This window comes from Pipra filicauda, unplaced genomic scaffold, assembly GCF_003945595.2.
Source record: "Pipra filicauda isolate LSUMZ 115617 unplaced genomic scaffold, ASM394559v2 scaffold103_size3290846_pilon, whole genome shotgun sequence".
Lineage (NCBI taxonomy): Eukaryota > Metazoa > Chordata > Aves > Passeriformes > Pipridae > Pipra > Pipra filicauda.
This window is the reverse complement of record NW_024103474.1, coordinates 3137177-3159219: the sequence shown is the minus strand read 5'-3', so window position 1 is coordinate 3159219 and position 22043 is coordinate 3137177. Positions and strand designations below refer to the sequence as shown.

Below are 22043 nucleotides of genomic sequence, written 5' to 3'. Positions count from 1 at the left end.
GACGTGTGCTTTGAGTCCATCTCCTTGACTTGGGTGGCTATTTGCTGTGACAATGGAAGGCAGTCACACTTGCTGAAGGAGAGGGAGGGGAGCTCAGCTGTTTTTAGAGGGGCTTTATTATCACCAATGCTTTCTGGGCATCACATCTGCCAGGCAGAAGCCGTGCCCGGATTTGCAGCAGGCAAGGGGAGTCCTCTCCTTGCAAAAGGACCAAGAGAAGGAAAGAAAAAAGAAAGAAATTAAGATGATAACGGAGTCAGGAGTGGATCTGTATTGAAGCTCATTAGGACAATTATATTACAGGAACAGCAGGAGTCTGTGTAAACCAGGAAATAGAGGAACGTGGGGTGAAGTAGAGTGGACACATCTGCCAGGAGTTGGGCTGGATGCTGGGACACAAGGGTGGGCATCAGACCCCCTTGCATTCATGGTGGTTGTTTGCTGCTCTTTGCTTCCTTCTTTTATTGTAACACCAAGGAAGCTGGGCCATGAATTGGTCTTGCTGGCTGTAAAGATGCACAGTTGAAAGATGCTTAAATTTAGGCTTCAGACAAGAGAGAATAGGTGAATGGGGGTCAAAAGCAAAGCAACAAACATCCCAGTCCCTCAGCACAGCCTGGATTTGTCATGTGGTCCATAAGGATCAGCACAGGGGTAGGGGATGAAGGGAAATACTATGTGAGGATCTGGGGCTTTGAACAAGGAGGCAGAGGAGTGGGAGTCCCAGAGGGATGGAAATGGGTCCTAGCAGCCTGCAGGATGGATGAGTGCTGGGGTCACTGTGAGCTGTCACATTGGGAAGAGCCTTTTGGTGACCCCCCTGAGCTTGCTTGCTTCCACCTCCCTGAAGCTTCCCCATCCCACCAGGAGCTGTGGGGGATTCTTTGCTGTTTTTCTGAAAGTTTGAGCAATGCTGGTTCCAACTATGGTGCTTGTTTTTAGAGCAAAACACCACTGAAAGTCCTTTACTTGACTTTTTGCACTGCAGTTGCTTTTCTTTGGTGTTTTAAACTGACAGTGTAAACTGCTCCATTGTCGTGACAGGGGGGGTCTGAGTTGCTGCCCCTGTGTCTGACCTCTCTCAGGCTGTGGGAGGGTGGCTGGTGGCACTGAGGGACATGACAAAGATGTGTCCCCGAAGGGTTTTAAGTGGGGAAGTTTTTGAGGGCTCCCAAGAGGGGGCTCGCTGGGGCCGTGGGGTGGTGATATTTTGGGGCATTCCAGGGGGAATTTCTGCACGCTGCAAATCTTCCTTGGCATAAAACCCCCGTAACGGCGGAGCTCCGGCTGTGCCGTGGTGGTGCCTCATGGAAATCCCCGCGCGGCGGCAGATCACGAACGAGGTGCTTTTTAAAGCTCCCACATCACAGCGCAGCAAGAGGTGATGCCTTAAAATAAATCGATTACAAGTGGTTTCCTGAACAAACTTTCAACAGCCTCCACTTGAATGAAAGGCAGAGAGCTAAAGGGGAGGATTTCAAAGGCACGAAAGGCCTCATCCTCGTGGAGCAGGGAGGTGGGGGCTGGCCAGGATGAGGGCTGCATTTTGGGTTTTCAGGGATGCCCTCGTGCATCTTATGGGAGTTTCTCTGTTGCTGGCACCATGCAGAGCACCGCAGGGAAGGAGGAGCCACTCCTTGAACTTCTTATCATCTTCACATGGGACTTATTTCTCCAAAATAAGGGAGGATAACGATAAGGAAGGATTTATTTTTTTTCTTTGAAGACTCTGGCTGCTAAGACCTGGCCAGGCAAATTCCTCCTCCTCCTCCTCCTGCCCAAGTGAGAAGCTGTATCACTTCGTTTTTTTTTTTTTTCTCTATTTTGAAAAAAACCTTTTCCTCCAAGCTCTAAGTAAAATTGATTTTTAAGTGAAACTATCTCTTATAATTGCTGCTGAAACGCCTTGTGGTTATTGTAATGGATTTTGAACTGTGACAAGTCCCTCCTGATGATCGTAACAGGAGCTCCACAGGTTATTTGAGGGTGGTTTAGAGAGCACCGTTGGATTGAAAGTTTGGAGTTAACCTGGGAGGAGATGGGGCTGGAGCAGCAGGCTGAGTTGCTCACTAAGGTGCTCGCTGACCCTCTCAACACGGCAGAGGCTGAGCCTGCCCTGGGAGCTCGTGCCGTAAGGTGCCATCTCCCAAAACTCTCAGTGGGAGCAACATCCCTCCAGTCTGCCAAGCCCACCGCTCACCCATTCCATGGGAGCCACAGCATGCTGGTACAGGGCAAAAAGGAGGTGGAAGAAGCCCAGGGCAGCACCATCTCCTCCTCCCCAGCTTGGTGAATCGCCTGCTGTCACATTTCCCCAGCTCTGACCTTCCAGCAAATGCATCTTGACCTGAATTATTTCTGGTCATCTGAAACCTTATTGTGCAGCAAGCAGCTGCTTGTCACCCAGCTGGAGAGTCCCCAAGCCCTTCCAGAGCTCTGGCAGAACCGCTGTGCTGTGCCAAGATGCCATGTTTGTGCTCAGTAGCTCGCCCGCCCTGTCCCTGCCGTGCCGCTGTCTCTGAGCGCACGGCAGGACCCCAGTTTAGCTGTCCCCAAGGCAGCTGATGACAAGAGCCGTGGGTAGTGGCGCTTGCCAGGCTTTCAGCTTTGGTGTGTGTGCCTGGCAGCCTGCCCAGGGCAGCTGGGGTGGGCAGCCCTGGCTCTGCTGGGACACATCTGTCCCAGCCACAACTGAAGAACAACACTGGAGCCGTGTTTCTCAGGTGGTTTGTATCCGTCCCTCTGGGATGCTGCTGACATACCCCAGCCCTTCAGCATCTCCCTGGAGGCAGCTGTGAGTATTCCAGCTTTGTCCCAAGAGAGACTTTCTTCCTTGCAGGCCAGGAACAGACTGGGCTTTCTCCATCCTGCTTGTTTTGTGAGCTGATGCTTCAGAAGAGAGCAAGGGCTGTGAAATGAGCACAGTTTAAAACTGCTGGGCATGGACAGCATGGAGAACCATGCTGCCACAGGGCAGCTGAGTGCTCCTGCTTGGCTCTTCCTCTGGATGAATATTGGAATCTCAGAACAGAGATCCCTGCTACATCTCCATCAACTATGGAAGATGCAGAAGGCTGCCATGACTGCAAAATAGTGTGGCAAAGGGGATGGAGGAAAGTGATTTTTCTCAGTTCCTGAGCAGAGGAGGCAAGTGTGCCTGATTTGGCCTCCCAAGGGACCGCCTGCATCCCAAAGCTGGCCAGAAGCACATTCCAGCAGGACTTGAGCATAAGTGGCATTTAGCAGTACAGTTTAAAGTCACCTCTAATGAGGTAACAAAGTTTGCTGCCAGACATCCAGGGTGAAAAACAGGAGGATGCGGGAAGCGGCAATGGCAGTGTGGAAGGACACTCCTTCTGCAGGGGAAGAGGATGGTGAGAGAGGCCAAGCCTCCCTGTGCCTGGCCCTTTCTCTCCAATCCTGCATACCACGGCTCTGTCTCACAGCTGGAGGAGGTGGGGACAGATCCTGCACCCTGATGCTTGCCCTTCCTCTCCCAGGAGGGATGGGGCAGTGGTTATTTGGCATTGTGTTGGTGAAAACAGGAGCTGAGCAGGGTCTGAGCAGCTGAGCTGAGGTGTTGCTGTTGCTGGTCCCTAGGGGCAGGCGTCCCCATGGGTTTACAGGGCACAGTGCCCCTGCCCTCCTCCTCCCCTCCTGGGGACCAGCTGGGACAATGGGGAGCAGGGGCAGCTCCTCAGCTTGTGATTTTGAAAGCAAGTGTCCATCCTCATGGAGGGCAGAAGGGTGACAGAGAGAGGCTTTTTTCCAAGGGGAGAAGAGCTGAAGAGAGTGCCAGGCACGGCTCGTGCCGCAGGACACCTGGTTCTCTGCACTGTCCTTTTGCCCTTGGTGCTTTGCTGTTTGTGAGAAGTTAAGCTCTTCTGGAGGCCTGAGTGGTATTTTGAGGTAGGGGAAACACCATGAGAAGCAGTGCTATCCCTTTCCTCCTCCCATCTGCAAACAGATGGGTATCTCTCCTCTTGGGATGTTTCACTCCTCCCCTCCCTTGTGATTGTTATGATGGTGATGATGTTTTTTATTGGTGGCCCTGGAGAAGAATGAGCAGGGAGAGATGCTGATGGGGGAACAAGAGCCACGTGCTGCTGGCCTGCAGAGCCATGAGTTACTGACCTGGTCAGTAAAATAATGGAAGTTGTGGCTCTGGAGCTCATCCCATGCCCCCATGGCCGGGTGCTGGCCGTGCCACTGCCCTGTGTGGGGTCTGAAGCAGCTTTGGCTCTGGTTTAGCTCCAGGTTTGCACTTGTGACCCTCACTGCTGGCAGGGCTGGCTCTGCAGAGGTGTCCCTGCTCACTGCCCTGCCAGACTTCAGCAGTGAGCACCAGCTGGTACAGCACCAGGACCTGGAAGCCCTTGGAGGATTTACCACCTGCTCTTTGCTGGTCACTGGGGCTTTATTTGCCCTCCAACGAGCAGGAGAATATTAGCAGTCAGTGCTGGCTCCAGCTCCATCCTCCCTCATGCACAGGCTGGATCCAGGCACAAGAGGAGGAGAGATGGGCTCTATCTACCCCTTTCCTTCTGCACAGCCAAGGGAATTATTGACAAACAAGTTAGTGCTTTGAAAGAAAAACGCCGCAGCATATTTGAAGCTGCTTCCTTGATCAATACTCAGCCGTGGCTGAGCCTGCTGCCGACTGGATTTTGGATGAGGGCTGCAGGGGTAATAAGAGCCCTGGGATCAACTGTCTTGGAGATTATTACAGGATGAGATGCTTCGCTGCTTTACAGTGTTTACTCAAGATTTATATTCCCTATGTGTATATGAGGGGGTTGTCATCTTTTGTCGCCAGTTGATCATTTTTTTATGGTGGTGTGTGCACTGTCGGTAGGGTCTGCTTAGGACTGGGTCTGTGAATGGGGAGAGGATGGCCTGGGGATGAGAGAGGGAGCTGAGGTGGAGGGACCCTGGAGCTGGTGGCAGGAGGTGGGACCATGAGAAGGAGTCCTGTGCCCTGATGCACACAGACAGAAAGGATGGAAGCATGTGAAACACGTGGCATGGGCTTTCCCCTCTCTGGATGTTCTGCAGTGACAGGTGTGGTTTCAGGGTGCCCCATTCATGGAGGAGAGGTTGGTGCCAAAGGAGAGGGCTTCTGCCACCCACCCTCATTCCTTCATTGTGGAGGAGGAAGAGCTGCAAAACCAACTCCTGGGGGATATTCCAGCCTGGGGCTTGGGTTTCTGGGCTTTGTCACCTATGTTTATTTCTTACCTTCTTGCCTTAACTTTAACCAGCATTTCCTACTGTGGGAGGAGGGCTGGATGGTCTGATGCTTGTGGCACTCTCCTGGTAGCACAGGGCTGTTTGAATCTCCAGCCAAGATCTCCCTTCCAGCTGTGTGCTCAGGTGCGGGAGGTTAACACACTTCACAGCGTTGGGGAAGGCACTGAGATGAGGGTGATAACAGTCTCACTGAGGGAGTTAAATGAAGGCTTAGCAGGAGCAGCTCTCCCTCAGAGCAAATATCCCTGGGCACACACAGCTGCTGTGTGATGGGCCATTGCTGGGCCCTTCCAAACCAGCTGCAGGGAGAAGCTGGAAACACCATTCCAGGCTCCCTGGGGAGCATCCCCCAGCATCGACAGAGGCATGGGAGTCCTGTGTGGAGTCTCAGGACACAGGGGTGGCATTGCCACCATTACACAGGGCTGCTCAGTCTCCTCTTGCAGAGTGTTTGCTGTAATCCCGTTTTATAAATCCAACCTTGGCCTTTGGCCTCCCTGTGCTGCTCTGGGCTCTGCTCTGCTGCCTCCCAAGTTAAACCCACTGATCTGACTGAGGCGGGAGCAGCCAGGGCAGGCTTACTGCCATAGGGGGCTGGGAGGAGAGATTTAGCAAATCATTGGACCAGTTTCACTTGGAAAGACTGTGCAAAAATATTGTAGCAATGCGGGAGAGCCCCAGGTGTGATGGGGGAGAAGGGGTGGCAAGGAGGAGGTGGGCATTACCCTGAGTGCTTGCTGTATCAGGGACAATCCCCCTGTGTGCTGGCCCCTCGAGCAGTGGGGATACTGACAACAGGGGTGGTCCCCTCTGACTAGAGAGGAGGTTGTGGTCCCTGCCTGTGCCAGCCCCAGTGCTTTTCCCACCGTCACACTCCTGGCAGCTTCAGGGTGTCAGACCAACTGCTCCCAAAAGATGCTGCTGTGGGTGAGTGCCTGTGGGTGAACTGTGCTCAGGGAGGGATGAGTGAGCTTGTGGACGATCAGGCTGAGAAGTGAGGTCCTTGCAAAGCAGCAGCAGTGTCTGGAGGTGCCGTCCTCTGGCAGACAGAAGGTCACCCACCTCATCGCCCCCTTCCTTTCCTGCACAGTTTTCGGTAGGGAGGACACACACCCTGCCGTGCCACCTTTGCTGCCACCTGCCCATCCTGAGTCCATGGCATCCCTGAGGCTCCTTAATCCCAGGCAAAACAGTGTGCTGAGCAGGGAGCTCCTGATGGATCTGCCTGGGTGAGCAGCGAGGCAGAGAGGAGCACCACACAGAATACAAACGAGGCCGGGGCACGATAAAGCCCGCGCAGCACCTTCCCCCTCACAGACCCCGCCGTAGAGATCTCCAGACACCAATCCCTTGCAAATCTCCTGCTGGCCTTTCATGACCTTCAGAGTCGTTTCAATTCAGTGTTTTCAGCCTCTAAATCTCCTGTCCTTAGCCCTGGGTGACTTCTGGGGAAAGAACTGTGCTCTTTAAAGTGCCAGGGCAGTCCCTGCACCACAGCCTGCTGGAAATTTGCAATATTTCACACCCATGCTTTATTTTTGGTAATTCCTTGAATTTTTCTTGCTGTTGGAACCACATAATTGATGACCCCAGGTCTGAAGCCCTGAGAGGTTTTGGTGGCTGCCACGTACTCCACTGGGCTCTCTGGTGCACTGCCTGCGTCCGGAGCATCTCACAGTCCCTGCACGCACCACACCTTGAGCTGGACTGATTGATCTGTAACACTTGAAAAATAATGGTTTAATCATTATTAAGGATTAGAAATAATCCTTGAGCTGTATTGATCACAATAACATTATTCATGATGAACTCATTTGGCATTAATGCGGATGTCCCGCGGCAGCGTGTGGCTCCAGGCAGACCCCTCACCTTCCCTGGGGACATGTCAGGGGGGTTTATGGGATCAGCAACATCTTCCCTGCCCTAAGACACAGCTCCAGGCCCTGCTGTCCTAAATAGTCACCTCAGGGACCCCATCCTTGTTGGCAGTTTTGGAAAGTCTTGAATCCAGCGATCACCCATCCCATTCGTGTCAGCAGCCTGTCTCTGAGCAGAGACTGGATGGGCTTCCCTCTAGCACCAGCCAGGGATGTGATAGGATGGGACTACTCCCAAGGGAACCCCCACCATGGCATCGCTCCCGGCCTGTCCCTGCACATGGATGGAGGTGGGCAGAGGATCCCCTGCTGCAGAGGAGGGATGATTGGTTTCCCACTTGGTCCCTCTCTCCTCCCAGTCACCATTTTGGTCACAGGATCAAAACATGTTTATCAAGGAAAATGCTGCAGAAGCAACAGCGGGGAGGCTCTGGAGGCGCTTCTCCTGGGTTGGGTGTCCAGTGACAGCCGGGAGCCAGCACAGAACACTGCTGTGACTGTGCCATCCTGCCATGGGCTCCCCCATCCCTGCAACGTGCTGTTTATCAAACAAGAACATCTGGATTTCTTTTTTTTTGTTTTTTAAACCAAAGTTGCGTCTGGATTGACTTTGACAAATCGACATTTTCCAGAGGAAAAATATCTTCTGTGGAAGTGTCGTTCCTGGGCGTAGCCTTCCCTTGCTCTGCACCATTTGCAGCCCTCCAGGCACCTCATGCAAGGCAATGAATAGTTAAAGATGTCCATAAATCTTACCCCAGCCCATAATAAACAAACACATTCTTATCAAGTATAGAAAAATGCATATTTCATCACCACTGCCTTAAACGCAACTCAGAATAAATGCTTGTCTTTAATCAGCCATCTCAATATATAAACAGAGCACAAAAGCTTGGGGGGATGAGGAGCAGAATTGGGCCACAGCTTTTCTAGGCAGCTCCAAGGGGGCTGGGATGTGGCTGTGCAGGTGAGACCCTGCAAAACTGCCCTGAAAATTCCCATCACTTGGCTTTTCTGTCCAGCCACGTGTTGTCTCCCATTCCCTTCTCTCCACCGCCGGAGCCATAAGGATTTTGCTTCAACGTTCAGCTGATAGCCGATCTTTCCCCTTGGATGCTGGCCACTGAAAGCAAGCACTTTGATTTGGAAATCAAGATTAGGAGAAAGAGAAAAGATTAAACAGTAAAGTTTCGACCAGTGCGTGCCAAGATTATGCAGTGATGGATTTGTGTTTCCCTGCATCTGATAAGAACAAGCTGCATTCTCGGGCTGGGGAGGGGCAGATCTGTGATGTCTTTCAGCACTCATCACCTTATTCTGAGTGCCTGAGCTTTGCCATGCTCACAGAAATACAACATCCACTGGCGTGGCCCTGCTCCAGCCACACTGCCAGGGGTGGGGCTGCCACTGTCCTGCAGGGAACAGGGGACACGTGAAGGGACTTCCTTTTCCCTGAGCATCCATTTGGAAGGGCTGAGGCATTTTGCATCCCCGTGTGCTGATGGGAGCACTGGAGGAACTGGTGACAGTGGGAATGGTGTCTGTGACATGTGTGGTTGTGTCCAGGTCTCATACGTGTGTGTGTGTGTGTGTGTGTGTGTGTGCTCTTCTAGCCAGACACTCTTCAGGCCCTGAGGAAATAAATTCCCAGGGATGTAGCTGGACTTCACTGCTGCCCCCGTGGGCTCCCACCAGCATGCCACATTCCCAATGAGCAAAGGAGTGCTATATCATCCTGGGATTTGTGGTTCACTGCATGGAAGTTGTGTGTGCAGTAGCACTGGGAATCATATGTGCATTATGTGAAACTCTGTGGTGCTGCCCAGGTGATGATTTGGGGTTACTGTTTGGCCCGAGATGTCACCTCATTGTCAGTGCTCCTTCCTCCTCCTCCAAGCCAATGCAGTGCCTGGAAAGAGCCAGAGCTCACTTCTCTCCCCATGCTCTAGCTGCCAGCATCCCTTGCATCAAGGCTGCCCTGGTGCTGAGCATTGCCCCATCCTGCTCCTGGCGAGTCCTGCTTCCTCTGGCTACCCCAACGTGGGCATGGGCATGTGAAGGGATCTGAGTGGGCAGCACTGTGCACCTCTGGGCCCCAGCGCTGGGGCACTTGGAGGGGGTTTTGAAGCATTTTTGAAGGCTCTGCACAGAGCTGGGAGCCATCAGCACAGGGTTCAGCCCTTGCCCTGTGCAATGAGAACCTGCCCCGCTCCAGTGGGATGCCAACAGCCACCAAGCTGGTTGTGTTCGAGTGGCAGCAATTCCTCTGGAGATACCGACTAGCTTCAGAGAAGGAGGGAGCCAGCAGGGAAAAATTGGCTCCCTGTGCCTCGGACACCCATCTTCAGGGTGCTGCCTGCGATCCCTCCTCCTGCCCTCTTGCCTGTGCGGCAAGGGGGTGGCAGGGTCCTGTGGGATCCCCCAAACAGGGATGCTAGGTGTCGGGGTGGCACCCATGGTTCTGGGTTGATGTGGGCAATACCTGGATCCTCTTACTTTCCCTGGACTCACTTTTTTCTCTCCCGTTTGCTTTGCAGAGACTTGCCAACGCGGCGGAGAAATTCCAGAAGGCTCACCACTGGCAGGACAACATCCGGGTAAGGCTCCCGTGCACACCCCAGCCGCTCTCACCCCTTCCCTCCTGGATGCTGAGCTCCTCGGGGATGACTCCTGGCACCGGAGTCATTGTCCCATCCCTCCTTTCCCCCATTCCTGTCCCCCTCCTGAGTCACCGCTGGCCGTGCAGTTTGCTCGGCGTGTGGGTGGCCCCGGCCCCGCCGCCTGCCACCACTAATGAGAGCAAATGAAGCGATTTTGAGCTCGTTTCCAGCCTCGCCTCTGCCTGCACACGCTGTGAGGAGAAGGCAGGAGGTGAAGGTCGAACGGACAGCTCACTGCTGAGGGTGTGGTGGCTGGGGAGACTTTTACTTCCCCTCATCTCCGGCATCCAGGGGGTTTGGTGTCGAGAGGGTTTTCACGTGGGGCGGTGGCAGCGGTGGCTCATCCGTGGCACATGCTGGCAGTTGCAACGGGGGCTGTTTCTGGGGTAAGGAGCAATCTGGGCTGGGAGAGGGAAGACGCGGGTTTAATGATTGCATTTGACTTTGTAATTCTGGCGGTGATGGCACTCAGCGGGAACCTGAAGGATTCTGTCTGGAAATGCTCTCAAATTATAACTATAACACAAAAGGAAGGAAAGATTGTTTTTCTCCCAGTGCAAACGGAGTCTGGAATAAAAAAATACTCCTGAGCCACCCAGCCCCTTCCTCTGGGTTGAGCCAGATCCTATCTGGCCCCTGTAGTCACTGAGGGGACAGCCTGGTGACAACCCTGCTGCCAGGCCATGCTGGTGTGTTTTGGACGGGTCTGTCTGAGCTGATGCCACTCGTGCAGACCCTTCCCTCCTGCCACCAGGATTTCATGTGGAGAAAAAGAGGCAGGAGGAGCAGAAGAGAAAGCAAGGGGTTGAAAGCCTGCTTGGCTTTCATTTGCCATGTGGCCAGTGTGGGATGGACACTTGTGGCTGTTTCTGTGTCCCATGGGCACCTGAGGAGAAGGCTGAGCTCACAGGGGCCTTCCTGTCATTAGCAGTCATTAGCAGAAGCAACCTTGCTAAGGAGAGGTGAGGTGTCCCCGCTGGCCCTTCTGCCCAGCAGACAGTTGTCATTGGCACCATCAGTCACTGAGACCTTTCTGCACGAGAGTGCTGCAGAATTACTGTCACCTCTTCCCAGGAGGCCGGTGAAGGGGAGGTTAAGAGGATAATGAGGCTGATGCCAGCGCCAGTGCCTTGCAAGGACCTTGATGGTGGACTCAGTGCTCCTGGGGAAAGCTGAGAGCAGTGCCAGGGGAGCTGCAGGCGTCTCCCATGGGCTGCCATCTCCATCCCTAATGTTGGCCCAATCTTGAGTGTTCTCCAGGGTCAGGAGCCCCAGGGCAGCTCATCTCTGAGCAGCACCCGAAGCTTGGCCATGGGCACCCCAGGGACACCGTGGTGGTCCTGTGCACCCCGTGCTGGACTGGTATCCAGGGGTGGCTGCCTTGTGACTGGGGTGTGGGCAGGGCAGGCAGAGCTGACACTGCATTTTCAGGGTGTCTGCTTATCCCCTGGTCCATAGGGATGAGCTCCTGCTGCACGGGCCCTCCATAGCCCCAGAGAGCTCCTTCTCCATCCTTACCTGGCTGCCTTCCACTGCCAGGGGAATTACAGTCGGGATACAAAACATGTTAGGGAAGGCTGTAGCGCTGGGGAGCTCTTGGCTCATTTTGCCATTCACGGCACAAACCTTTCAGAAATCCACTTCCATAGAAAAAGAATATTTTTAATAGCACTGTTTGCAACCACTTAATCAAGGTAATTAGGAGCGAGTCACCCAGAAACAATGTGCGGCGATGCGTCACCACAGAGCCCGACGCAGCTTTATCAGGACAGCCCAGGCCTGGCTGGGACACTTGATGGACTGGTCCAGCTCTGTGCACAGCTCCCAGGGTGCTGGGCATCAGCCCTGCCTGCCTCGGCCCTGCCTGCACCAGCCCTGGCTTCCCGACAGAGCACAGGGATGGAAATGCTGTGTACATGTGTCTCACTGCTGGGGTTGGACCTCCTTTTTCCGTCCTTCATCCATGAAATGTCCGGGCACGGTCAGACCTGTGTGCCAGCACCGCTGACACCGGCCCTGCAGCTGCTCCCAGCTTGTTGCGGGGGCTGGCACAGGCAGCGGGCAGGGAAGGCGGCAGCACAGCATCCCCAGCTCCTCCTCTCCTCCCTTCCCACCGAGCAGCTCGTTCCTTCTGGCTGCAGCTCTCCCCTCCTCTCCCAGCGTGTCGCGTCCTAACCCCGCGCCAGAGTCGATGACAGATTGCGGCGAGCGTGGTTATTTTTGTGTTTCCATCCAAAGGCGCCGGCAGATGCTGAGTGTTTGCGCTGCATTAGTGCTAATGGCAGCCCCATTAAACCTCACTGCAGATGGGTTGCTATGGAAGGCCGGGGGAAAATGAAACAGGAGCAGGAGCCTGAGCGGCTGGGAGGCTGCTGCCAGCAGTCGCTCACGATCCATCTCTACTGGGAAAGTTTCTTTTTCCTCGCCGAGTTTTGGTGTTCCCAGCCACACACCAGCCATGCTGGCCTTTCTGAAGGGGTTGAGTTCAGTGCCACACCTCAGGGGCTTTGCAAAGTGCCTCCCTGGTCCCAAAACTGTCCCCTCATCCTGTCCTGCCTCATCCCTGCTCCTTGTCCTCATCTGCTCACAGGACCTCCATGTCACCTGGCCATGTCAAGCCGGGGTTGTGTCCCCACCTGTCCTCAGATCTCCTCTGGACACCAGAACACTTCCCTTGGCCAAATGTAGCCTTGGCCCCAGTGGCACCTGAGATATCCCTCACATGTTCCCTCTAGCTCGTTTCACCCCAGGGCTGGGTGGCAGCTCAGGGTGGCACAGTGAGCAGGGATGGGGGCAGCGAGGCAGGCTGTGGTGCAGAGCTGTTGTACCACCTTTGATGATTTGGAGTGGGGAGAGGCCGTGCCCTTGCCTGCCTGCACAGTGAGGGTCTCTCTGTTCACCCGTCAGATAAGGCTGGTGGAGTATTGGAAAGGCAAGAGCTGGGTCCCATTGAGCCCTTGGGGAGGACTCCCACCACGGGGCACTGTAACTGCCTGGCACTGGTACAGTAAGAGACCACAGAACATTCCCAGTTTGCAGTGGCCTGGCCAACCAGTTTTCCCAGTGAGAATCTTCTAGCCTACAGGCTTGCATCCAGAGGTCTGCTGGGGCAGGCTGGCTCCACTCTGTGCAGAGCCATGAGGGTCTGTCCCTTAAGGCACAGCAGGGCTGTCTCCCTGCTCTGGGTGTCTTCAGTCTGGCCCCTGGCTGTGGCAGTGGTGCTGAGCCCCCCATGCACACCACCCCCAGCAGCAAACAGAGGCGCTGGAGGTGCAGCCCACACCACAGAGCTGTTTTCCAAGTTTCCATGCTCTGTTTGCCACCCTGCTTGGGCAAGAAACCTGTAAATGTACAGGCAATGTACCTGTAAAAACACTGGGAGATCATGTTGAGTTTTTTGCCGACGTTCTTTGCATCCATCCTCACTGACAAGCTCCCTGTCAGCCATCCCAGCCAGCTCCATGTTCTCTCAGCTCCACTCTGCTTGCATGCTCTTCTCTGCTCCCAGGTTTTCCAGTGCCTTCAGCCCCATCCCAGCAGCATCAGCAGGGTCTCAGCTGTCCTGCGCTCCCAAAGTGTGCGGAAGCAGGGGCCGTGCTGACCCAAGGGACGCTGTTGAAGGTGCAGATCTGCACCACCAGCCACAAAATACATCCCAGGGCATTGTCATCGCTGCCTGTCAGTCTGCTGGGGCTGCCAGAGCTTTTTGTGCCTTTAAGGGACACTCTGACGCTGCAGAGATCCATCCCTGCATTTATGTGCGCTTGGCAGGATTATATAAATTGCTTTTAAAAGTTGACTTCTTTATAAGCCATTTTCTGCTTCATAAAATGTTTATTACTGTTGTTTTTCTCCCAGTCTTCTTCTTCACTGCATTTTCCATCACTATACTGGGAGACTCCCCTCTTCCTCTACCTGCTGCCCCCCTGCCTCCCACCTCTCCCCACCTTTCAGGTGCTGGAAAGGGCTGTTTGAAGGGTCAGAGCCCAGCAGGCCCTTTCTTCCTGGAAAAGAAAAATAGCCATACGTGAAGGTGTGGATGTAGGAGCTGCTGGGGACAGGGTTTAACCGCTGGGTGTGACACGGGTGGTTTTGGGGTCTGGTGGCATTCATGGAGTGGGCAGAGGGTTCACAGGTTCCGGGCAGCCCCACACCACTGCCTCCATCCATAACCCCCCGCCTGCAAGCACGCAAGGAATAACAAAGCCCAGATAATTTCAAGCTCCATTAGAAACGAAACTCCAGGGAAAAGGGGATCGCTGTTTGCTAAATGGGGATGGACAGGAGGAATAACAGAGATTGCGCTCCTGACCGCCCAGGAAAGGTGAGGGATAAAGCAGGGGAACGTGCCAGCGTGGCTGGGTGCCCGTCCATGGCCATGCAGCCCTGGGTGAAGCATCCCTCCAGGTCCAGGATTTGCCAACTGGCTGCTGCATCCGGCAGTGCCGCGGTGCGTGTCTGTGCCGTGCTGTGCCACGCGTGGGCTCCGGCAGCTGTTCCCGTGGGTTGGCCACGGCGATGCAGGCAGGGCTCTGTGTTCAAAGCAGCATCAGAAGGGCGAACACCAGCTCCTTATCCCCCTTTCATTTTTCTCCTCCTTTAATTACAGATCCTACTTATCGGCTGAGAACAGAAAGATTGTCGCCGTAACCTTGCACTTGCCCTTGTAGAAGGTTTACCTAAAAAGTTAGAAAATAAAATCAAATACTCTAATTTGCAGTCGTCTTGCCATTTCAAACCCAGTTTTCATTACAGCCCAGAAAGTGCATTGAAGCTGTGTTTATAACCCCCTTTTAGATAACAAATCACATTTTCTTTTGGCTGGCGAGTGTGTAGAATTGATATTTTTTTTTTCAGTTTAATGGGTTTGTGTGTTCAGGAATGATCTCCATCAACTGAGAGTCTTTATTGTGTTTGATATAATGTCAGCTTTCATTACGCTCGGAGAATTACTGTGCTATAGCACCAACCTTGCTGCTGTGGAGCTGGTCTGGCCGAAAAGCAGAACAAGAAAATCATTCACAAAAAGCCTGTGGTGGTGCTGTCCCCTCTTAAAAACCAAGGATGGGGCTTGAGGGGCTCTCTGAGGGGGCTCTCTTTAGGGGGCTGGAGGACCCATGGCAGCCCCACGGCTGCAGTGGTTTTGTGTAGGGGTTGCTGGCTTTCCTCCCATCCCATCCCATCCCATCCCATCCCATCCCATCCCATCCCTAGAAGGTCAGGGGGTCTCCAACACCCACCAGTTCTATGCGTGCTGGCATCCCTGTGGCACCCAGATGCAGTGGAGGGAAGAGGCAGCCCCAGAGGAGCAGGAGCGGACAGGAGGTGCCATGTAAAGAAGAATAGCTGGCGAGGTGTGATCAGATAAAACATCTTCTCAGGGAGATGAAAAAACTGTTGACAGGTCACTTAAATATTTCCCCAGCTCTGTCAGAGAGGCAGAAGGAGGAAATTGCTTTTAAAAAAAAAAAAAAAAGATGCCAAGGCAGATTATGATGACTGTTTCCACCTGTCCTGGGTAATGCATAAGGCCTCTGATGGTGGATGGGATGCAGGGAGTTTGCAGGGTGAGGGCTGCAGGAGGGGCATGGTCCCCACCAGACTACTCTTGGGTCCATCTGACACCCTGTGGTGGCTGAGGCTAGCCATGAATATTTTCCTCTTCTGGGGATTGGGGAAGGATTCCTCATGATCCGTATGGACAAGGATAGCTCTAGCCCAGTGGAAATGAGGGTTCAACCCCTACCAGCTGCAGCCAGGCATGGATGTGAATGCAGGTAGGAATTTCTCCCAGGAATTCAGTCCCTTTGGGAGCCTGTTTATGGCTGTGGCCCTCACACCACTCTGTGGCAGGTGTAGCAGGATCTCTTTCTTTGCCTTGCGCCCCAGCCAAGAGGCTGCTGTGCCTACGGCAGGGCTGGGACACCTGAGGCCGAGCACTCACCTGGCTGAGACCTCCAGCCCCCTCTGGCAGCTGGGGCACAGTGGCCAGCACAGACCAGTCCCAAGGGACAGTCCCATCCCACTCCTTCTGATGTGGGAGGGCTTGGCAGGGCAGTGCTGTGGGGGGAACACACTGTGTCCCTGCTCGTCCCCCCCATCCATAATGCAGATGTGAGGCTGCGGGTGCTCCGGTGCAGTGGGAGCCCTGTGACACACTGCAGGATGGCTTCCATATGAAAGGTGCAACTATAAGTAAAAGCTGTTGCTATTTCTGTGTGCTTAGTGGTTCAGGGACATGAAGAAGTCCCTAAATATTTGCTGTCCACTATAAGTGCTGATGGCAGAGCAAAGGTGGGCTCATGAGCAGAGCCACTAGTGCTATGTAGGCACATCTGCTCCTCCTTGCTCTCCCCACCCGCTGACTTGCCCACAGGTCTGAGCAGGCACAGCTCTGGTCGCCTGGCTTGTCTCCACACTGGCATGCTGTGCTTTGGGATGCTGGTCCTGCCACCAGCCCCATCCAGCGGCTGAAAACAGGCAGGTGCCAGCTTGGGATCCAGCTTGTCTGCCCCAAAGCCCTCCGAGTTCCTCCTAACTGCCTGAAGGCAAATTGCTACAGGATGTGGCTCTTCCAGAGCCAATTAAATCTTGAAAGAGATTTCCTGACCACAGGGGTCACCCATGCCCCCCAGAGAAATGAAACCCACAGGCAGAGGGCTGGGATGGACCAAAATCAATGCGGTGCAGCAGGATCTGCCTGCAAAACTGCTCCAAGGAGCTGCAGCGTCCCAGGGTCAGAGGGGTGACCTTACAAGATGACAGTGAGTGATCCTGAGGGGGACAATAGATCCTACAGATCCTCTGGAGCAGGATTAGCCAGCTCAGGAAAGCTCTATAGGAGAGAGCAAGTCATGGCCCCTCTGCAGTGTCCCTGCTTGCTGCTTGCTCCAGCTGGACAGGGGAGTAGGGAGCTGATGTGTCACTAACAGCTCCTCCTGAGGTTTTTTTGGGGCAGTGGCAGCTGTGTGTGTGATATGGTTTGATTGCCACCTTATTAGACTGCTGACTTGAATGTTTGGGCCAGCACCCCTCCATCCTGACATCTCCAGGCTGCAGTGAGATAGCAGAGCACTGACCTTTCGAGTGTTATTTTTAGTTGCTGTAATTGTTTTAGGCAAAAAAAAAGACCTATTTGAATGCTTGGAGAGGGCTGTGGGGGATGGCAGGGAGAAATGCCCCTCACCACCCACCTGGGATCCCCCAGTGCCTGTCCTTGTCCTGGGCTTTGTCTCAAACCTGGTCCACTGATGCGTGGGCAAGGTCCACTGGCAAGGGAGCACTGATGCCCAAAGCAAGGTCCCCCCTTGTGCTGCTGGCAAGGCTCCAGCTCACAGCTCTCCAGAAGCCCACAGCCTGGTTTTGTTAATCAGCTTTTTTGCTTGACATTTTGGTGTAAAATCAGTGAAGGTGTGGACCACGGGACTGTTAGGGAGGGCTCAAGGGGATCAAGCAGGACCCAGGGTCCCCAAGGAGACTTGAGCACACAGTGTCCCCAGAACCACATCCAGGAGGTCCCACCTGGGTCAAGCCTTGGCCGTGGGCTGCCCAGTGACACTGAACCACGAGGGTTTGGTGCAGGCATGCAGGTTCCTTGGTGGCTTCGCTGGAGAAGCCTGGGCAGTGGCTTCAGGGACACTTGCAGATTAGTCTATGATTGCACTGAACTCCCAGAGTCTTGCACTGAGGGTTTAAGAGCTGAAATAACCCTGTACTTACCCAGCAGCTACAGAGCCGTGCAGTGCCATTGTGCAGGGGCCATTTGGCAATTAGGGTGCAAGAAAATGGGCAGTGCTTAACATATGATGGAGGAGCAGCTACTCATCTGCCTCCCCTGCAACAGGAACTGGCAAGTGCTTCCTGCAGGCTCATTTGCAAGAGACAGGGACAATATTTTGCCCTGAAATCCCTCGACAACTTCACCCCCTTGTTTTCTTTATTGGTATTTATTCTGAAAGGCTCTAGAAATATCAGTGCTATTTACACAGAGCTGGTGCTGAGTTTAATGTGGAACAGACGAGGAGGAGGAGAGGATTATATGAAGAAGGTGAATGTGGTTTAAAAAACAAATATTAGGGAGAGGAAATTGTAGGACCCCTTGTTGCCTCTTGGGAGACCCATGTCATCTCTTTAGACCATCTCTGAGGGCTCTGTCCCTCCTATCTGGAATAAATTCCCAGGGGCTCCACCAGCCTCCAGGTGGCAAGGACAATGCCCTGCCAGCTCCCATGGGCTCCCTCAGACCCCATGAACCACCCTCAGCGTCAGCAGGGTTGTGGCAAGGATTGTGGAGTCTGGCAGCAGGGAATGTCACAGGGCCAGCTGTCCCACGCGTGCCATCTTGCATGTGGAAACCTCAGCTACAGTGTGGAGCAGGGCTGAGATCTCACCAGGCTGCTCCTGGGATCCTCAGGGCTTGAAAGAGTGCAAGGCAAGGACCTGGGGAAGTCGGTGGGAGGGAGGTGTGCTCCCTGTGCCGTGCCATGCCATGGGAGTGCCGGAGTAGGTGAAAGCAGGATGAGGGGGCGGCTCTCCTCCCCGAGCATCACCTCGCGCCCTCCCGTCCACTGCGGGAGCGGGACCACCGCGGGTGGGAGGGGAATCGAGCTTTGCCGAGGAGCCAATGGAAGATAAAATGAATAACAAAGCACCTTCTGGATGGCTGTTGTTAGTCACACTCACTCCTGATTAAAGATCATTAAACATGAAATTAGCTCGTTTGTGTTACGGGTCTCCCGGGGGTTCCTTTAATTAGGAAGTGCAGATGGCCGCGGACCCGGGGAGAGGCAGTGCCGGCGAGGGGCAGGGGCGTGCGTGGGGCCAGGAGTGGAGCAGGGAGGGCATCGGAAGAGAAATTAATTTTTTTTTCCCTTTTCTTGTTGTTGTAAACCCCTCAGCATTTCACAACAAATCACAGATAATTAATAAGTGCGTTCCCTTAATGACTGGGCTTTTTAATAACAGAAATTGGAAGATGCTGCGTCAGTTTTTTTTCTTTCACTTTCCCGTCTCAGTGCTGTTTTATCACAATGATTAGGGTCGCAGGAAGCCCAGGAGGATGCTGAAACCGCCCTTTGCAATCCCTGTCCTGGGGGAACATTGGCTGTGGTCCCCAAGATCAGCATCCCCATTCCAGAGGCTTTCCCACCTCTTGGTGGTCTTGTGTCTTGGCAAGCCTGGAAAAGTCAGGCAAACCACTCTGGGGGCAGGTTTGTGGCCAGAGGGTAATGCCGGTGAGGGGTTAGTGACTGCCAACTCCCAGTGGGGCCGGGATGGTGGAATGAGTGGTGCTGACTGCCTGGAGAGCTGCTTGGACCTGCTGGTCCCTTTTTTCAGCTGGAGACCATGACCAGGCTGGGCTGGGTGTGTCCCGGTGCCACCAGCCCTGGCACAGGGCTGTGTCCAGGCTGGGCTGGGTGTGTCCCGGTGCCACCAGCCCTGGCACAGGGCTGTGTCCAGGCTGGGCTGGGTGTGTCCCGGTGCCACCAGCCCTGGCACAGGGCTGTGTCCAGGCTGGGCTGGGTGTGTCCCGGTGCCACCAGCCCTGGCACAGGGCTGTGTCCAGGCTGGGTGCCGCAGAGGCAGCAGCAGAGCAGCACCGGGCAGGACAGAGGTGCAGTCAGCATCACTGAGGTTTTGGCTGTGTTTCTGCTCCAGGTCCAGATCACTTTCCTCCTGGGATGATAAGAGCAATAATCACCCCAAAGCACATGCTGCAGGAAGGCTGTTTTGCGCGGCGGCTGCCGCCGGCTGATTGAGTGGCAGACGTGTCAGCCCCGCGACGGCTGCCGGTGTGCCGGCATCACGCTCGCGTCCCGGCGCGCAGGGAAGAGTCTCCGAGTGCCCTTTAATTACCCTTTCTGATGGCACACAGAATGCTGTTGTGACAGCATCGCTGCTTTCCCAATTGCCTCTTCAGGAATTTTATCAGCTGTCTCACGTCCTGACACTCGGGGAAGAGGAATCCAGGCAGACCTTTCTGCTTAAATAGGCTCTAAATACCCCAAATTAACGACGTGCATTTCTCTGTGGAAGCAAGGACACTCGTCTCCTTGTTTCTGCAGCACAGGGAGGGGACCTGGCTGACTGCAGGGTCTCTGCCTGCCACACTGCCTGGCTCTCCTGCGACTCCCGATGCTTGCAGCAGGACCAGAGCATCCTGGTTGTGGGGACATGGCACAGACTTGCACCCGGTGGCAGTGCAGAGGTCACGGTCACACTGGTGTCACCGTCACAGGGCTGTTGGCTGTGGTGGAGGCTGTTCATGGCCCCACACATGTCTTGGCAGCAGCCATGAGCAGAGGGGAAGCATGACAGGCGACATCCAGTCCTTGGAGAGTGGACATGAGGTCCTGACCATGTCCCAGGGACAGCATGGGGTGGGCAGGGTTCACTCCCCAGCAATGTGGTGGCTGCCAGCGGCATGACGGAGGTGCTGAGGGGTCGGGTAAGGGAGAGGGACTCCTTTGCCATCCCTGTCCTTGCCTGACACTAACTCAGCTCTCCCTTTTCTCTGCAGGAGGAAGACATCGAGTACTATGACTCCAAGGCTGACACTGAATATGTAAGTACCATTCCTGTGGCACCTCTGGCACAGTCACTACTCCGAGCCAGTGCTGGGCCCTGTGCTGGGCTGTCCCAGCACCATACCAGGGGGCGAGGCACAGCATTCTTACAGCCAGTGTAATGACACTGTGGTGGGGAGAGAGTGCCTGGTGTACAGCCATGTCCCCCCAGCTGAGCCGTGGTGGCATTGGTGACATCTGTCCACCAGCACCGGGCCCGGCAGCAGGCAGGTGGGCAGGTCGCTCCGCTGCCTGCAAAAGTTTCTAAAATTAAAGCTGGCATCTGAAATTCAAATGAAGAGCAAACCTTTAATTAGAGACTGAATTTAATTCTCTGCCCCCCTCCCAGCACAGCCGTCCTGTGATTTCTGGTAATCAGTGTTTTAACTACAGACCCGACAGCTCCGCTCTGCCGGTGCTCCCAAGGGAGCTGGCATTTGCCGGCTCCTCTGCGTGGTGACGGTGACTTCACTCAGGTGCTGTGCCACGGGCACAGGGAGCTCCACCAGCAATGACTGCTGCACCACAGCACCCCACTTTGCCCTGGGGCACCCTACTTTGCTGGCAGGTCACCCAACTCCCACACTGTGCTGTGGGATCCTTAGGAAATAGGGGCTCATCAGGTCAGTGATGCGCATGGTGTGGGGCTGCTGGGGAGCAGGTGCATCATGGTGTCCTTGGAGTTGGCCAGGAGCCCCAGGCACAGCAGGGTGCAGCCTTGGGGACAGCCTCAGACAGTGCTGGTGCACCGGGATAGGTCTTTGTCCCAAGGCAGAGCTGGCAGCAAATGTGCCATCAGGGGACAGTAACACAGCAGGAGGGGAGGAGTGGCAGCATGTGGCATTGGCAGCAAACCACTTGCAAACCACATGGCCTCATCCAAAAATAATGCTCAGGTGACCCCAAGAGCCTTTAGAAGGCCTCGTGCAGAAGGGAGGGGAGGATCTGGGCTTGATGGGGTCCCACCAGCTTGAGCGACATGCCCTGCACTGACCTCTGGTTCTCCTCTCAACCCACCTTGGAGATGATGCCCTAGAGCAGAGCCAAGGGCAGGCTGAAGCAGAGCATGGATGCCTTCAAAGCAGAGTTACTGACAATCTGCCAGTGCCATTGTCTTCATGTGGTGACAGCAAGAGGGCTCCTTGGCAGGGGAAGCCAGCCATGGAGAGTCTGGGAGGTGGGACAGACAGGTTGGACAGGTGCTATCACCAAAGCAGAGGGCACTCACTCTCCTGAGCAGGTCTCCCTGCTCACAGTCCCACTCATTCAGAGCAGAGGATGCCTCCTGTCCCTCCCCAGCCTGGGGGAAGCTGCCAAAGAAGGGAGGGGAGGATCCTGCTTGCCTTGGCTGCTCTGGAAAGGATGGAGCTAATGGGCTTAAAACACATTAAAGCGGATTTTGGATAGAAGTGAAGGAAAAACTGGCTGGCAGTTGAGGCAGGAGGAGACTGCCTGGGGAGCCAGGCAACTTCCAGCCCAGGGGATAAGGAGCAGGACTAATGCATCCGTTGGGCTGTGCTGGGCTTTTGCCATCCCTGCTGCAGGGCAGGGGACAGGGAGCTGGATGTCCCCATGCCCACTGTTCCCCTGAGCAGCACAGGCTGCCCACGCTCAGCCAGGGTCGGCAGTGGTGGTCTGAGTTGGCAGCTCCTGGCTGTTAGCTTTGGGATTACCATTTCTGCTAGTGAGGA

General features: G+C 54.6%; 1 protein-coding gene across 1 annotated transcript in view; it reads left to right on the top strand.

The window, feature by feature from the left end:
- The window catches only part of CACNA2D2 (calcium voltage-gated channel auxiliary subunit alpha2delta 2), a gene marked incomplete at its 5' end in the record, with an annotated part of 162292 nt that overhangs the window by 108108 nt on the left and 32141 nt on the right, over positions 1-22043 (top strand). Inside the window, 2 exons of the mRNA XM_039378700.1 lie at positions 9665-9724; positions 20307-20351. Of these exons, the coding sequence (XP_039234634.1) occupies positions 9665-9724; positions 20307-20351 (105 nt within the window). The remainder of the gene's footprint in view (positions 1-9664; positions 9725-20306; positions 20352-22043) is intronic.